The sequence below is a fragment of the Hyla sarda genome, chromosome 7 (genome assembly GCF_029499605.1).
Source record: "Hyla sarda isolate aHylSar1 chromosome 7, aHylSar1.hap1, whole genome shotgun sequence".
NCBI classification, from domain to species: domain Eukaryota; kingdom Metazoa; phylum Chordata; class Amphibia; order Anura; family Hylidae; genus Hyla; species Hyla sarda.
In genome coordinates this window covers 222,452,348-222,465,328 of record NC_079195.1, presented here as the reverse complement: position 1 = coordinate 222,465,328, position 12,981 = coordinate 222,452,348, and the positions used below count along the sequence as shown (strand labels likewise).

Below are 12,981 nucleotides of genomic sequence, written 5' to 3'. Positions count from 1 at the left end.
CAAAATGGCGGATGGAGGTCCCCTTAGCTGCCTCTGCCGCTCTCCTGGATCCTTTTTCTCTGGTCTGACATTGTGCAGACCAGAGAAGTAGATCACCGATAATACTGATCAGTGTTCTGCCTATGTATAGCACTGTTCAGTATATGAAATCTAATGAATGCTATAAATAGTTCCCTATGGGGGCATGAAAAGCGTTTAAAAAAATTGTAAAAAAAAAAAGTTTTAAAAAAATTTGAAAAATTCCCCCCCCCCTTTTCCCATTTTACCCTCAAAAAGCGTAACATTTTTTATTAATTAATAAACATATTTGGTATCGCTACTTGCGTAAATGTCTAAACTATCCTTTGGATAGGGGTTAAGATGTCTAGGGGCGGAGTACCCCTTTAAGAGGTTAAGGTTAATTCAAACGTCCTTATTTTTTGGTTGCAGATCTTCTGCAGCAGATTTTGCCACCCATTGAAGTAAATAGGCAGCAAAATCTTCTGCAGGAAATCTACTGAAAATAAATAAGATGGTGTGAACGTGCCCCTAAGGGTCTGTTCATATGTACAGGATCTGCTGCAGATTTGAAGCTGCGTTCACCCATTTATTAGTATTGATTCGACAATATGAAAACTGCTGCAGAAAATTTCACTAAGGTCCCATACGTTAGTGTTTCGCAACTAGTGTGCCTCCAGCTGTTGCAAAACTACAACTCCCAGCATGCCCAGACCGCCTTAGGCCAGTGTTTCCCAATCATTGCGCCTTCAGCTGTTGCAAAACTACAACTCCCAGAATGACCGGACAGCCTTAAGCCAGTGTTTCCCAACCATTGCGCCTCCAGCTGTTGCAAAACCACAACTCTGAGCATGTCCAGGACAGCCTTAGGCCAGTGTTTCCCAATCAGTGTGCCTCCAGCTGTTGCAAAACTACAACTCCCAGCATGCCCAGACAGCCTTAGGCCAGTGTTTCCCAATCAGTGTGCCTCCAGCTGTTGCAAAACTACAACTCCCAGCATGTCCACACAGCCTAGGTCAGTGTTTCCCAGCCAGAGTGCCTCCAGCTGTTGCAAAACTACAACTCCCAGCATGCCCAGGAGAGCCTTAGGCCATTGTTTCCCAATCAGTGTGCCTCCAGCTGTTGCAAAACTACAACTCCCAGCATGCCCAGACAGCCAACGGCTGTCCGGGCATGCTGGGAGTTGTTGTTTTGCAACAGCTGGAGGCACACTGGTTGGAATTTTGGGATCATTCTGTAGCCCAGACTGACCCTATAGTCATCCTCGCCGCAGCCTTCCCATGACGTGTCCAGGTCAGACATTCACCCGCTATCTCTTTTTTTTTTTCTACCGCTCACTGTTTTATTTTTTTCCCCAAACATATCGAAAGCATCTAAAATCATCAGATCGGAGGCTCCCAATATATATGCCATCACCTCCGTAACCAGCAGAGCGTGGAGCGCACAGGAATGTATACCGCCATCTGATTAATTTGCTTTGGCATTAGCCAATGCTGCGGATGGTTCCAGTCATTAAGGCCTCTATTCATTCCGGGGGGATTCTGGGTATGTGTGTTTGCTGTCCTTGAATGGACTCCTGAAGGGGGAGCGGGGCCGCATGGTTTGGGCCTTCAGAGCTGCGCTCACTTCCCCGGTCGATCAATGTAACTTTATATACCTTAGAGAGCAAGATTATTCTGCAGAGTTGTGTCGCTTGCTGTGTAATCTATGCAGTGATAAGTGTCACATCTATCTCAAGCATGCCTCCAGCTGTTGCAAAACTACAACTCCCAGCATGCCGTTGGCTCATGTAATCTCTTTACTACTGGGGTGACACACTGTAACAAACCTCCTCCTTATGTAATCTCTTTACTACTGGGGTGACACACTGTAACAATCCTCCTCCCCATGTAATCTCCTTACTACTGGGGTGACACACTGTAACAAACCTCCTCCTTATGTAATCTCTTTACTACTGGGGTGACACACTGTAACAAACCTACTCCTTATGTAATCTCTTTACTACTGGGGTGACACACTGTAACAATCCTCCTCCCCATGTAATCTCCTTACTACTGGGGTGGCACACTGTAGCAAACCTGCTCCTCATGTAATCTCCTTACTACTGGGGTGACACACTGTAACAAACCTCCTTCTCATGTAATCTCCTTACTACTGGAGTGACACACTGTAACAAACCCCCTCCTTATGTAATCTCTTTACTACTGAGGTGACGCACTGTAACAAACCCCCTCCTCATGTAATCTCCTTACTACTGGGGTGACACACTGTAACAAACCCCCTACACATGTAATCTCTTTACTACTGGAGTGACACACTGTAACAAACCTCCTCATGTAATCTCCGTAATACTGGGGTGACACACTGTAACAAACCTCCCCCTCATGTAATCTCCTTACTACTGGGGTGACACACTGTAACAAACCCCCTCCTTATGTAATCTCCTTACTACTGGGATAACACACTGTAACAAACCTCCTCCTCATGTAATCGCCTTACTACTGGGGTGACACACTGTAACAAACCCCCTCCTCATGTAATCTCCTTACTACTGGGGTGGCACACTGTAACAAACCTCCTCCTAATATAATCTCCTTACTACTGGGGTGACACAATGTAACAAACCTCCTCCTCATGTAATCTCCTTACTACTGGGGTGACACACTGTAACAAACCTCCTCCTCATATAATCACCTTACTACTGGGGTGACACACTGTAACAAACCTCCTCCTCATGTAATCCTCTTACTACTGGGGTTACGCACTGTAACAAACCTCCTCCTCATGTAATCTCCTTACTACTGTGGTGACACACTGTAACAAACCTCCTCCTCATGTAATCTCCTTACTACTGGGGTCACACACTGTAACAAACCCCCTCCTCATGTAATCTCCTTACTACTGGGGTGACACACTGTAACAAACCTCCTCCTCATGTAATCTCCTTACTACTGGGGTGACACACTGTAACAAACCTCCTCCTTATGTAATCTCCTTACTACTGGGGTGACACACTGTAACAAACCTCCTCCTCATGTAATCTTCTTACTACTGGGGTGACACACTGTAACAAACCTCCTCCTCATGTAATCTCCTTACTACTGGGGTGACACACTGTAACAAACCTCCTCCTCATGTAATCTCCTTACTACTGGGGTGACACACTGTAACAAACCCCCTCCTCATGTAATCTCCTTACTACTGGGATGGCAGGGTTTTGCTGGAAGGAGCGGGTGCTTCAGATGCTGGTGCCCCCATCAAGAGTGCGCTCTAGGCGGCTGCCTATTTTGCCTATAGGTAGAGCCGGCCCTGCTTCCCTTGTACACCTACCTTCTGGGTGTGCGCTGATATTTCCCATACTCCTCCACATCTGCCCTTGATTTTGACTGACGCCGTCCTGTTAGACTGATCTTACCTGTTAAGGAAGGAATTAAAAATAACCAATAAATTATGTCAGGAGATTTCTAGTTACCGGCCTTAAAAATGCAAAAAATATCTCTATATATATCTATATGTATCTAAAAATATCTCTATATATATCTATATGTATCTAAAAATATCTCTATATATATCTATATGTATCTAAAAATATCCGTGGATGCAGACAACAATCTCTCATCGTGTACATGCATTTCTATGACACGTGCCCTGACATTACATAACCAGCGCCTACAGCGATGTAATACCGCCATCTGCCACTAGACGGAGCTCTCTTTACATACAACCTTTAATAACACTATATCAACAGAGTCGTATTCATTCCTCCATCATTCTGATATGATCCCCGTCCTGTTCTGTTCAGATACAATATATCCGGAAAGTTTTCACACCCTTAAAATTTTTTCAGATTTTGTGCTAAAATAAAACGTAAATCAGGTTCCTCTCCATCATTCTGCCCTTAATACCCCAAAGGGATAAAGGGGGGGGGGGGGGGGGATTTATCAATTTTTTTTTTGTTACTTTAGTGCAGTGGTCTCCAACCTGTGGACCTCCAGATGTTGCAAAACTACAATTCCCGGCATGCCCGGACAGCCGTTGGCTGTCCGGGCATGCTGGGAGTTGTAGTTTTGCAACATCTGGAGGTCCGCAGATTGGAGACCACTGCTTTAGTGCTTACCTTTCCTGAACCTGTGCGGCCATGTCCAATGTTGGCTCAACGGAGGGTGAAGGTTCCTCAGAGACAACTATGTCGCAGGATAGTATTGCGCAGCCCCGGAGGCGTCGCTGCTTTCACAAAAAAATTTTTTAAAGGGGTACTCCGGTGAAAAACTTTTTTTTTTTTTTAAATCAACTGCTGCCAGAAAGTTAAACAGATTTGTAAATTACTTCTATTAAAAAAATCTTAATCCTTCCTGTACTTATTAGCTGCTGAATACTACAGTGGAAATTCTTTTCTTTTTGGAACACAGAGCTCTCTGCTGACATCACGAGCACAGTGCTCTCTGCTGACATCTCTGTCCATTTTAGGAACTGTTAGGAGTAAAAGGAAATCCCCATAGCAAACATATGCTGCTCTGGACAGTTCCTAAAATGGACAGAGATGTCAGCAGAGAGCACTGTGCTCGTGATGTCAGCAGAGAGCTCTGTGCTCCAAAAAGAAAAGAATTTCCACTGTAGTATTCAGCAGCTAATAGGTAGAGGAAGGATTAAGATTTTTTTAATCAAAGTAATTTACAAATCTGTTTAACTTTCTGGCACCAGTTGATTTATAAAAAAAAAAAAAAAAAAAAAAAGTTTTTCACCGGAGTACCCCTTTAATGTATTTTGACGCCTTTACATTTTCTCACATTGCTAAGTATGTTTTCCATGTGCAAAAATTTCTTGGCAGTGAAGTGCGTCAACCTAAAAAAACCTAAAGGCGCAAAATTGCGCCAAAGATCGATTGGCGCAAATGATGAATTACTGACCAAAGTAAAAATCGCACACACAGGACCGTGTGATTTTGAGAAAGTTGTAAAAATGACAGTGGAGAAAATGCGCCAAAGCATTGCGCCAATGTTACGTGAAAAAAAAACACATAAATCGTTTGATAAATACCCCCCAAAGTGATAACAAAATGCCACAAATCTTTACTAATGAATTGGAAGGGAAAAGTTAAAATCGAGGAGTGACATAAGTATTCATACCCTTTACTCAGGACTGAGGTGAAGCCCCTTTGGCAGTGATTCCGGTCTCCAGTCTTCTTGGAGATGAGGCCACAAGGTTTACACTCCTGGATTTGGGGATTTTCTTTCATTCTTCTCTGCAGATCTTCTCAGCTCTGTCAGGTTGGATGAGGACCATTGGTGGAAGCCATTTTCAGGTCTCTCCAGAGATGTTCCATTGGGTTCTGGCTGAGCCCCTCAAGGACATTCACAGAGTTCTCCCTAAGCCGCTCCTGTGTTGTCCTGGCCGTGTGCTTAGGGTCATGTTGGAAGGTGAAGCTTAAAGGGGTACTCCACTGGAAAAAAAAAAAAAATTTATCAACTGGTGCCAGAAAGTTAAACATATTTGTAAATTACTTCTATTAAAAAATCTGAATCCTTCCAGTACTTATCAGCTGCTGTTATGATCCACAGGAAGTTCTTTTTCTTTTTGAATTTCCTTTCTGCCTGACCACAGTGCTCTCTGCTGACACCTCTGTCCATTTTAGGAACTGTCCAGGTTTTCTATGGAGATTTGCTCCTACTCTGGACAGTTCCTTAAATGGACAGAGGTGTCAGCAGAGAGCATTGTGGCCAGGCAGAAAGGAAATTCAAAAAGAAAAAGAACTTCCTGTGGATCATAACAGCAGCTGATAAGTACTGGAAGGATTAAGATTTTTTTTAATTGAAGTCATTTACAAATCTGTTTAACTTTATGACACCGGTTGATTTAAAAAAAAAAAAATATATAATGTTTTCCAGTGGAGTACCCCTTTAAAGAGGTATTCCACTGGAAATCAAATCAACTGGTGCCAGATTTGTGAATTACGTCTATTTAAAAATCTTAATCCTTCCAGTACATATCAGCTGCTCTATGCTCCACAGGAATTTCTTTTCTTTTTGAATTTCCTTTCCAGTCTGACCACAGTGCTCTCTGCTGACACCTCTGTCCATATCAGGAACTGTCCAGAATAGGAGCAAATCCCCATAGCAAACTTCTCCTGCTCTGGACAGTTCCTGACATGGACAGAGGTGTCAGCAGAGAGCACTGTGGTCAGACAGAAAAGAAATTCAAAAAGAAAAGAACTTCTTCTGGAGCATACAGCAGCTGATAAATACTGGAAGGATTAAGATTTTTAAATAGAAGTAATTTACAAATCTGCTTAACTTTCTAGCACCAGTTGATTTTTTTTTTTTTTTTTATCAACCGGTGCCAGAAAGTTAAACAGATTTGTAAATTACTTATATTAAAAAAGTTTAATCCTTCCAGTACTTATCAGCTGCTGTTCTTTTCTTTTTGAATTTCCTTTCTACCTGACCACAGTGCTCTCTGCTGACACCTTTTTTTCCGCAGCGGAGTACCCCTTTAACCTCAGTAGTATCTCTATACTTTGCTCCATTCAGCTTTCCAACAACCCTGACCAGTCTCCATGTCCGCACAGCATAACACTGCCCCCACCATGCTTCACTGTAGGGATGGAAATTATGGAAGTACAAATGCAGAAAGGTTTCCTAAGTGCAGTGTTTCCTAACCAGGGACCCCCCCAGCTGTTGCAAAACTACAACTCCCAGCATGCCCGGACAGCCGAAGGCTGTCCGGGCATGCTGGGAGTTGTAGTTTGCAACAGCTGGCGGGCCCCTGGTTGGGGTAATAAATATAGCACTCTGCATGGGTCATGTTGACAACCAGATGTGATAGCATGAACAACCCCTGCAGGTGCCCCCGTCTTGTTTTTTTGCTATGGGATCGCCACAACTGTGTATATATATATATATATATATATATATATATATATATATATATATACATCTCAGCCAAGCCAGATTACCCTGCTCTGTACTGACGAGGGGCAAGTACCCCGAAACAGCCGTCTGCATATGGGTGCTCTTTCCTTCTGGAGAGAGAGTTCTGGCTTGGCATTAATCCCGATTAGCTTTTTATATTTCGTAACAGGAACTAAGCTGATACCAGGGAACATCGCCTGAAAAGGTGATGTAATGAGCTGATGTGCATATTCCTATATATATATATATATATATATATATATATATATATATACCCCAGGCACACGCTCATATACTGTACACCTGTCTCACACTTGTTCTTTCCCATTACTGTGACACAAAGAACAATGACATCTACTGTCAGGATAAACAGTATCATGGATCTCATTGTTCAGATGAAGTAAACTACAAAGGGACCAAAAAAGCCCCAATAGCAAAAAAATAACAAAAAGCTTTTCATAGAGCCGGAAGGCGAATGCGGCACACGTGCGCTGCTGGACAGTCGTCACATTGTTGGGTTGTCATTGCACAACTGTGAGGGATCAGGTGTCTTCGGGACGATTCAGAGAGGAAATCTAGGCGTCTATGCTAAATAATCCAGACAGAAATCTGGTGCAACTAAGTCAGTGGTCTCCAAACTGTAGAGCTCCAGATGGGATGCATGCTGGGAGTTGTAGTTTTGGAAACGGTGTAGGTCCACAGTTTCGTGACTACTGACTTAGGTATAAGGGATCTGCATTTTTTTTTTTTTTTTTGGGGGGGGGGGGGTTGTGGGGAGTCTGAGACTTTTCATTACTCCTGATCATTTTTATCTGGTGAAAAATGCCATTCTAAAGGCAGTAAAAAAAAATTACGATGAATGATGGTAAAAATAAATAAGTAAATAAAACTATCTAAAACATCAGACTTAAAATCTAGTGAGTGTTTTCTTCAGCAGGTGTAGTGGGAATGTGCTGCAGGTGTGCAAGGGATGTGCTGTATGTGTGCTGAGGATGTGCTGCAGGTGTGCAAGGGATGTGCTGTATGTGTGCTGAGGATGTGCTGCAGGTGTGCAAGGGATGTGCTGTATGTGTGCTGAGGATGTGCTGCAGGTGTGCTGGCAGTTGAACAGGGGATGTGCTGCAAGGGGATGTGCTGCACGCTGGAAGTGTGCTGTATGTGTGCTGAAGATGTGTTGCAGGTATGCAGGGGATGTGTTGCATGTGTGCAGTAGATTTTCTGCATGTATGCAGGGGATGTGCTGCATGTGTGCTGGAGATGTTCTGCATGTGTGCTGGCAGTTGAGCAGGGGATGTTCTGCAGGTGTGCAGGGGATGTTCAGCAGGTGTGCTGGGTATGGGCTGCAGGTGTGCTGGGTATGGGCTGCAGTTGAGCAGGGTATGGGCTGCAGGTGTGCTGGGTATGTGTGGCAGGTGTGCTGGTATGTTCTGTATGTGTGCAGGGAATGTGTTGCAGTTGTGCTGGGGATCTTCTGCAGGGGTGCCGAGGATATGCTTCATATGTGCTTCAGGTGTGCTGGGGATGTGCTGCAGGTGTGCTGGGGATGTGCTGCAGGTGTGCTGGGTATGTTCTGCAGGTGTGCTGGGGATGTGCTGCAGGTGTGCTGGGTATGTTCTGCAGGTGTGCTGGGTATGTTTTGCAGGTGTGCTGGAGATGTGATGCAGGTGTGCAGGGGATGTGCTGCAGGTGTGCTAGGTATGTGTGGCAGGTGTGCTGGGTATGGGCTGCAGTTGAGCAGGGGATGTGCTGCAGGTGTGCTGGGTATGGGCTGCAGTTGAGCAGGGTACGGGCTGCAGGTGTGCTGGGTATGGGCTGCAGGTGTGCAGGGTATGTGTGGCAGGTGTGCTGGGTACGTGCTGCAGGTGTGCTGGGATGTTCTGTATGTGTGCAGGGAATGTGTTGCAGTTGTGCTGGGGATCTTCTGCAGGGGTGCCGAGGATATGCTTCATATGTGCTTCAGGTGTGCAGGGGATGTGCTTCAGGTGTGCAGGGGATGTGCTGCAGGTGTGCTGGGTATGTGCTGCAGGTGTGCTGGGTATGTGCTGCAGGTGTGCTGGGTATGTGCTGCAGGTGTGCTGGGTATGTGCTGCAGGTGTGCTGGGGATGTGCTGCAGGTGTGCTGGGTATGTGCTGCAGGTGTGCTGGGGATGTGCTGCAGGTGTGCTGGGGATGTGCTGCAGGTGTGCTGGAGATGTGGTGCAGGTGTACAGGGGATGTGATGGGGATGTGGTGCAGGTGTACAGGGAATGTGCAGGTGAGCTGGCATTTTGCCTCAGGTGAGCTGTCATGGTGCTGCGGGTCTTGGAGATGGGCTGCAGGTCTACTATGTGATCTGGGTGTGCTGTGAAAGTGCTGCAGGTGAGCCGGGGTTGTGCTGTGGTTCTGGGGCTGTGAGAGTGCTTAGGGGGCACTAAAATCCACTAAGATCACACATCAATCCACTCAGCAGCCATTATACAGATGCTAAAATTCCAATCATCCAGCATCTGATAGTCTGGAAATTCCGGTTCTTTGGTGTATACCCAAATCTTGAGGTAAAATTTCGGGAGCACTGGAATGGCATGACCATGCGCTGCACACCAGAATGCCAACTCTATTTCCTGCTAGTTTTTTTAGGATCTTCTTGCTGCGATTTTTTTTCTTTTTTGCGCGGTCCGCCAAACGTTCAACAGCAAGTGCAACACTTTTTATGCCAGAAAATACTTCCAATCTCTGCAGTTATCAGACACACACTTTCCACATTACCGGCCATGGCTCATAAACAGTGGCACGGTGCCCGCTGCGCTACATCATGTGCAGGAGCATACCACCAGCTTATCTCCATCCTGAGGGATAATCCCACCCCGGCGTGTGACATTAGAGCAGCACGCGGTAACAGATACCGTTGTCCCGTCTGGTTGTGTTGTTGTTTAGCACGTTGTTTAGTGTAAAAGTCGCATAATTCATTTAATTTTTTTCCCTTCCCCCACAGGAGATCTCCAATGTCCAACCATCCCCAAATCTCCAGGGTTAATATACAAGGTCGGTAACTTTATTAGCTTTATTGCTCACTTTCATATCTGTAAAATTGTACTGTAATACATAGTAATACTGCAACACAGTTTCACATCTCAATGCATCCTCTGCTGGTTCAGTGTCTATACCAGTGTTTCCAAACCGGTGTGCCTCCAACTGTTGCAAAACTACAACTCCCAGCATGCCCGGACAGCCAACGGCTGTCCGGGCATCCTGGGAGTTGTAGTTTTGCAACAGCTGGAGACACACTGGTCTATACACAGCAGTGTGGCAGAGACAACCACTACAATGAACGGTGGCATGTGCAGTATGTCGCACCTTCTCCCTGTGCTATATTTTGCTGTGTTCCAGGAAAAAACACACATATATATATATATATATATATATATATATATATATATATATCAACTGGCTCCAGAAAGTTAATCAGATTTGTAAATTACTTCTATAAAAAAAAAAAAAAATTCTAATCCTTCCAATAATTATCAGCTGCTGAAGTTGAGTTGTTCTTTTCTGTCTGGCAACAGTGCTCTCTGCTGACATCTCTGTCTGTCTCAGGAACTGCACAGAGTAGAATAGGTTTGCTATGGGGATTTGCTTCTACTCTGGACAGTTCCCGAGACACGTGTCATCAGAGAGCACTTAGACAGAAAAGAACAACTCAACTTCAGCAGCTCATGAGTACTGAAAGGATTAATATTTTTTAATAGAAGTAATTTACAAATCTGTTTAGCTTTCTGGAGCCAGTTGAGATATATAAAGTTTTTTCTCCTGGATAATCCCTTTAAGTCTAACTGGGTTGACTTGGGAAATGTGAATTTCGAGCAAAGTGATATGTCCTGTGCAAGCTATACATTGCATTTCATCGATATTTTGTGTACTTGACTGCTGTTTCTGTAAGGATAATCAACATGATGCTGGGGAATTCCCTGGGCTTTGTGCACCATGCCTCTGTTAGGAAGGTAGAAAGGGCTAACGTGGGAAGCTCTGTATGTAGGAGATGATGGGAGCACACGTGAGAACAATAAAATGGGGACTGGCGCATGGCAAATGTGGCGCCAATATTTAAAAAGGGGTCAAAAGGTGACCTGGGAATTATAGGCCTGTTAGTTTAACCTCCGTTGTATGTAAATTGTTTGAGGATTTTCTAAGAGTTGCTATTTTGGAGTATCTTGATAAAAAAAAAATGTATGACCCCGTATCAGCATGGCTTTATGAGGGATCGGTCCTGTCACCTGATCAGCTTTTATGAGGAGGTGAACTCCAGACTGGACCAGGGGCAATCGCTGGATGTCGTATATCTGGATTTTTCCAAAGCATTTGATACGGTGCCACATAAAAGATTAGTGCATAAAATGAGAAGTATTGGGCTGGGGAGAATGTGTGTAAGTGGGTAAGTAACTGGCTCAGTGATAGGAAACAGAGGGTGGTTATTAATGGAAATTATTCTGATTAGGTGACTCTTACTAGTGGGGACCACAGGGGTCCATCTTGAGTCCTGTTCTGTTTAATATATTTATTAATGACCTTGTGGAGGGGTTGAATAGTAAAGTAACAATCTTTGCAGATGATACTAAACTCTGTAAAGCGGTAAACACTATAGAGGACAGTGCACTGTGTATAGTAGATGACACAATAGAGGACAGTGCACTGTTACAAATGGATCTGGATAGGTTGGAGGTTCAAGGTTCAGGTTCAACACTGATGAATGTAAGGTAATGCACATGAGGAGGAAAAATCCGGGCTGGGATTATGTATTAAATGGGAGATCACTTGGGACGACTGACGTGGAAAAGGACTTAGGAGTCTTAGATAATAGTAAATTTAGCTGTAGTGACCAGTGTCGGGCAGCTGCTGCCAAGGCAAATAAAATCATGGGGGGCATCAATAGGGGCATAGATGTCCACGAGAAGGAAATAATTCTACCGCTGTACAAATCACTAGTCAGACCACACATAGAATACTGTGTACAGTACTGGTCAGACCACACATAGAATACTGTGTACAGTACTAGTCAGACCACACATAGAATACTGTGTACAGTACTGGTCAGATCACACATAGAATACTGTGTACAGTACTAGTCAGACCACACATAGAATACTGTGTACAGTACTGGTCAGACCACACATAGAATACTGTGTACAGTACTGGTCAGACCACACATAGAATACTGTGTACAGTACTGGTCAGACCACACATAGAATACTGTGTACAGTACTGGTCAGACCACACATAGAATACTGTGTACAGTACTGGTCAGACCACACATAGAATACTGTGTACAGTACTGGTCAGACCACACATAGAATACTGTGCACAGTACTGGTCAGACCACACATAGAATACTGTGCACAGTACTGGTCAGACCACACATAGAATACTGTGCACAGTACTGGTCAGACCACACATAGAATACTGTGTACAGTACTGGTCAGACCACACATGGAATACTGTGTACAGTACTGGTCAGACCACACATGGAATACTGTGTACAGTACTAGTCAGACCACACATAGAATACTGTGTACAGTACTGGTCAGACCACACATAGAATACTGTGTACAGTACTGGTCAGACCTCACATAGAATACTGTGTACAGTACTAGTCAGACCACACATAGAATACTGTGTACAGTACTAGTCAGACCACACATAGAATACTGTGTACGGTACTAGTCAGACCACACATAGAATACTGTGTACGGTACTGGTCAGACCACACATAGAATACTGTGTACGGTACTGGTCAGACCACACATAGAATACTGTGTACAGTACTGGTCAGACCACACATAGAATACTGTCTACAGTACTGGTCAGACCACACATAGAATACTGTGTACAGTACTGGTCAGACCACACATGGAATACTGTTTACAGTACTGGTCAGACCACACATGGAATACTGTGTACAGTACTGGTCAGACCACACATGGAATACTGTGTACAGTACTGGTCAGACCACACATGGAATACTGTGTACAGTACTGGTCAGACCACACATAGAATACAGTGTACAGTACTGGGCACCAGTGTACAAGAAAGATATAGTGGAGCT

General features: G+C 44.3%; 1 protein-coding gene and 1 long non-coding RNA gene across 3 annotated transcripts in view; one reads left to right on the top strand and one right to left on the bottom strand.

The window, feature by feature from the left end:
• The window catches only part of LOC130283397 (uncharacterized), a 243,525-nt gene that overhangs the window by 14,554 nt on the left and 215,990 nt on the right, over positions 1-12,981 (bottom strand). For both annotated transcript variants that reach the window (XR_008846680.1, XR_008846683.1), the window contains exon 5: positions 3,328-3,412. This is a non-coding gene — a long non-coding RNA (uncharacterized LOC130283397). The remainder of the gene's footprint in view (positions 1-3,327; positions 3,413-12,981) is intronic.
• The window catches only part of PDE4B (phosphodiesterase 4B), a 467,359-nt gene that overhangs the window by 316,777 nt on the left and 137,601 nt on the right, over positions 1-12,981 (top strand). The window contains 1 exon segment of the mRNA XM_056532827.1: positions 9,877-9,926. Within this exon segment, the coding sequence (XP_056388802.1) occupies positions 9,877-9,926 (50 nt within the window).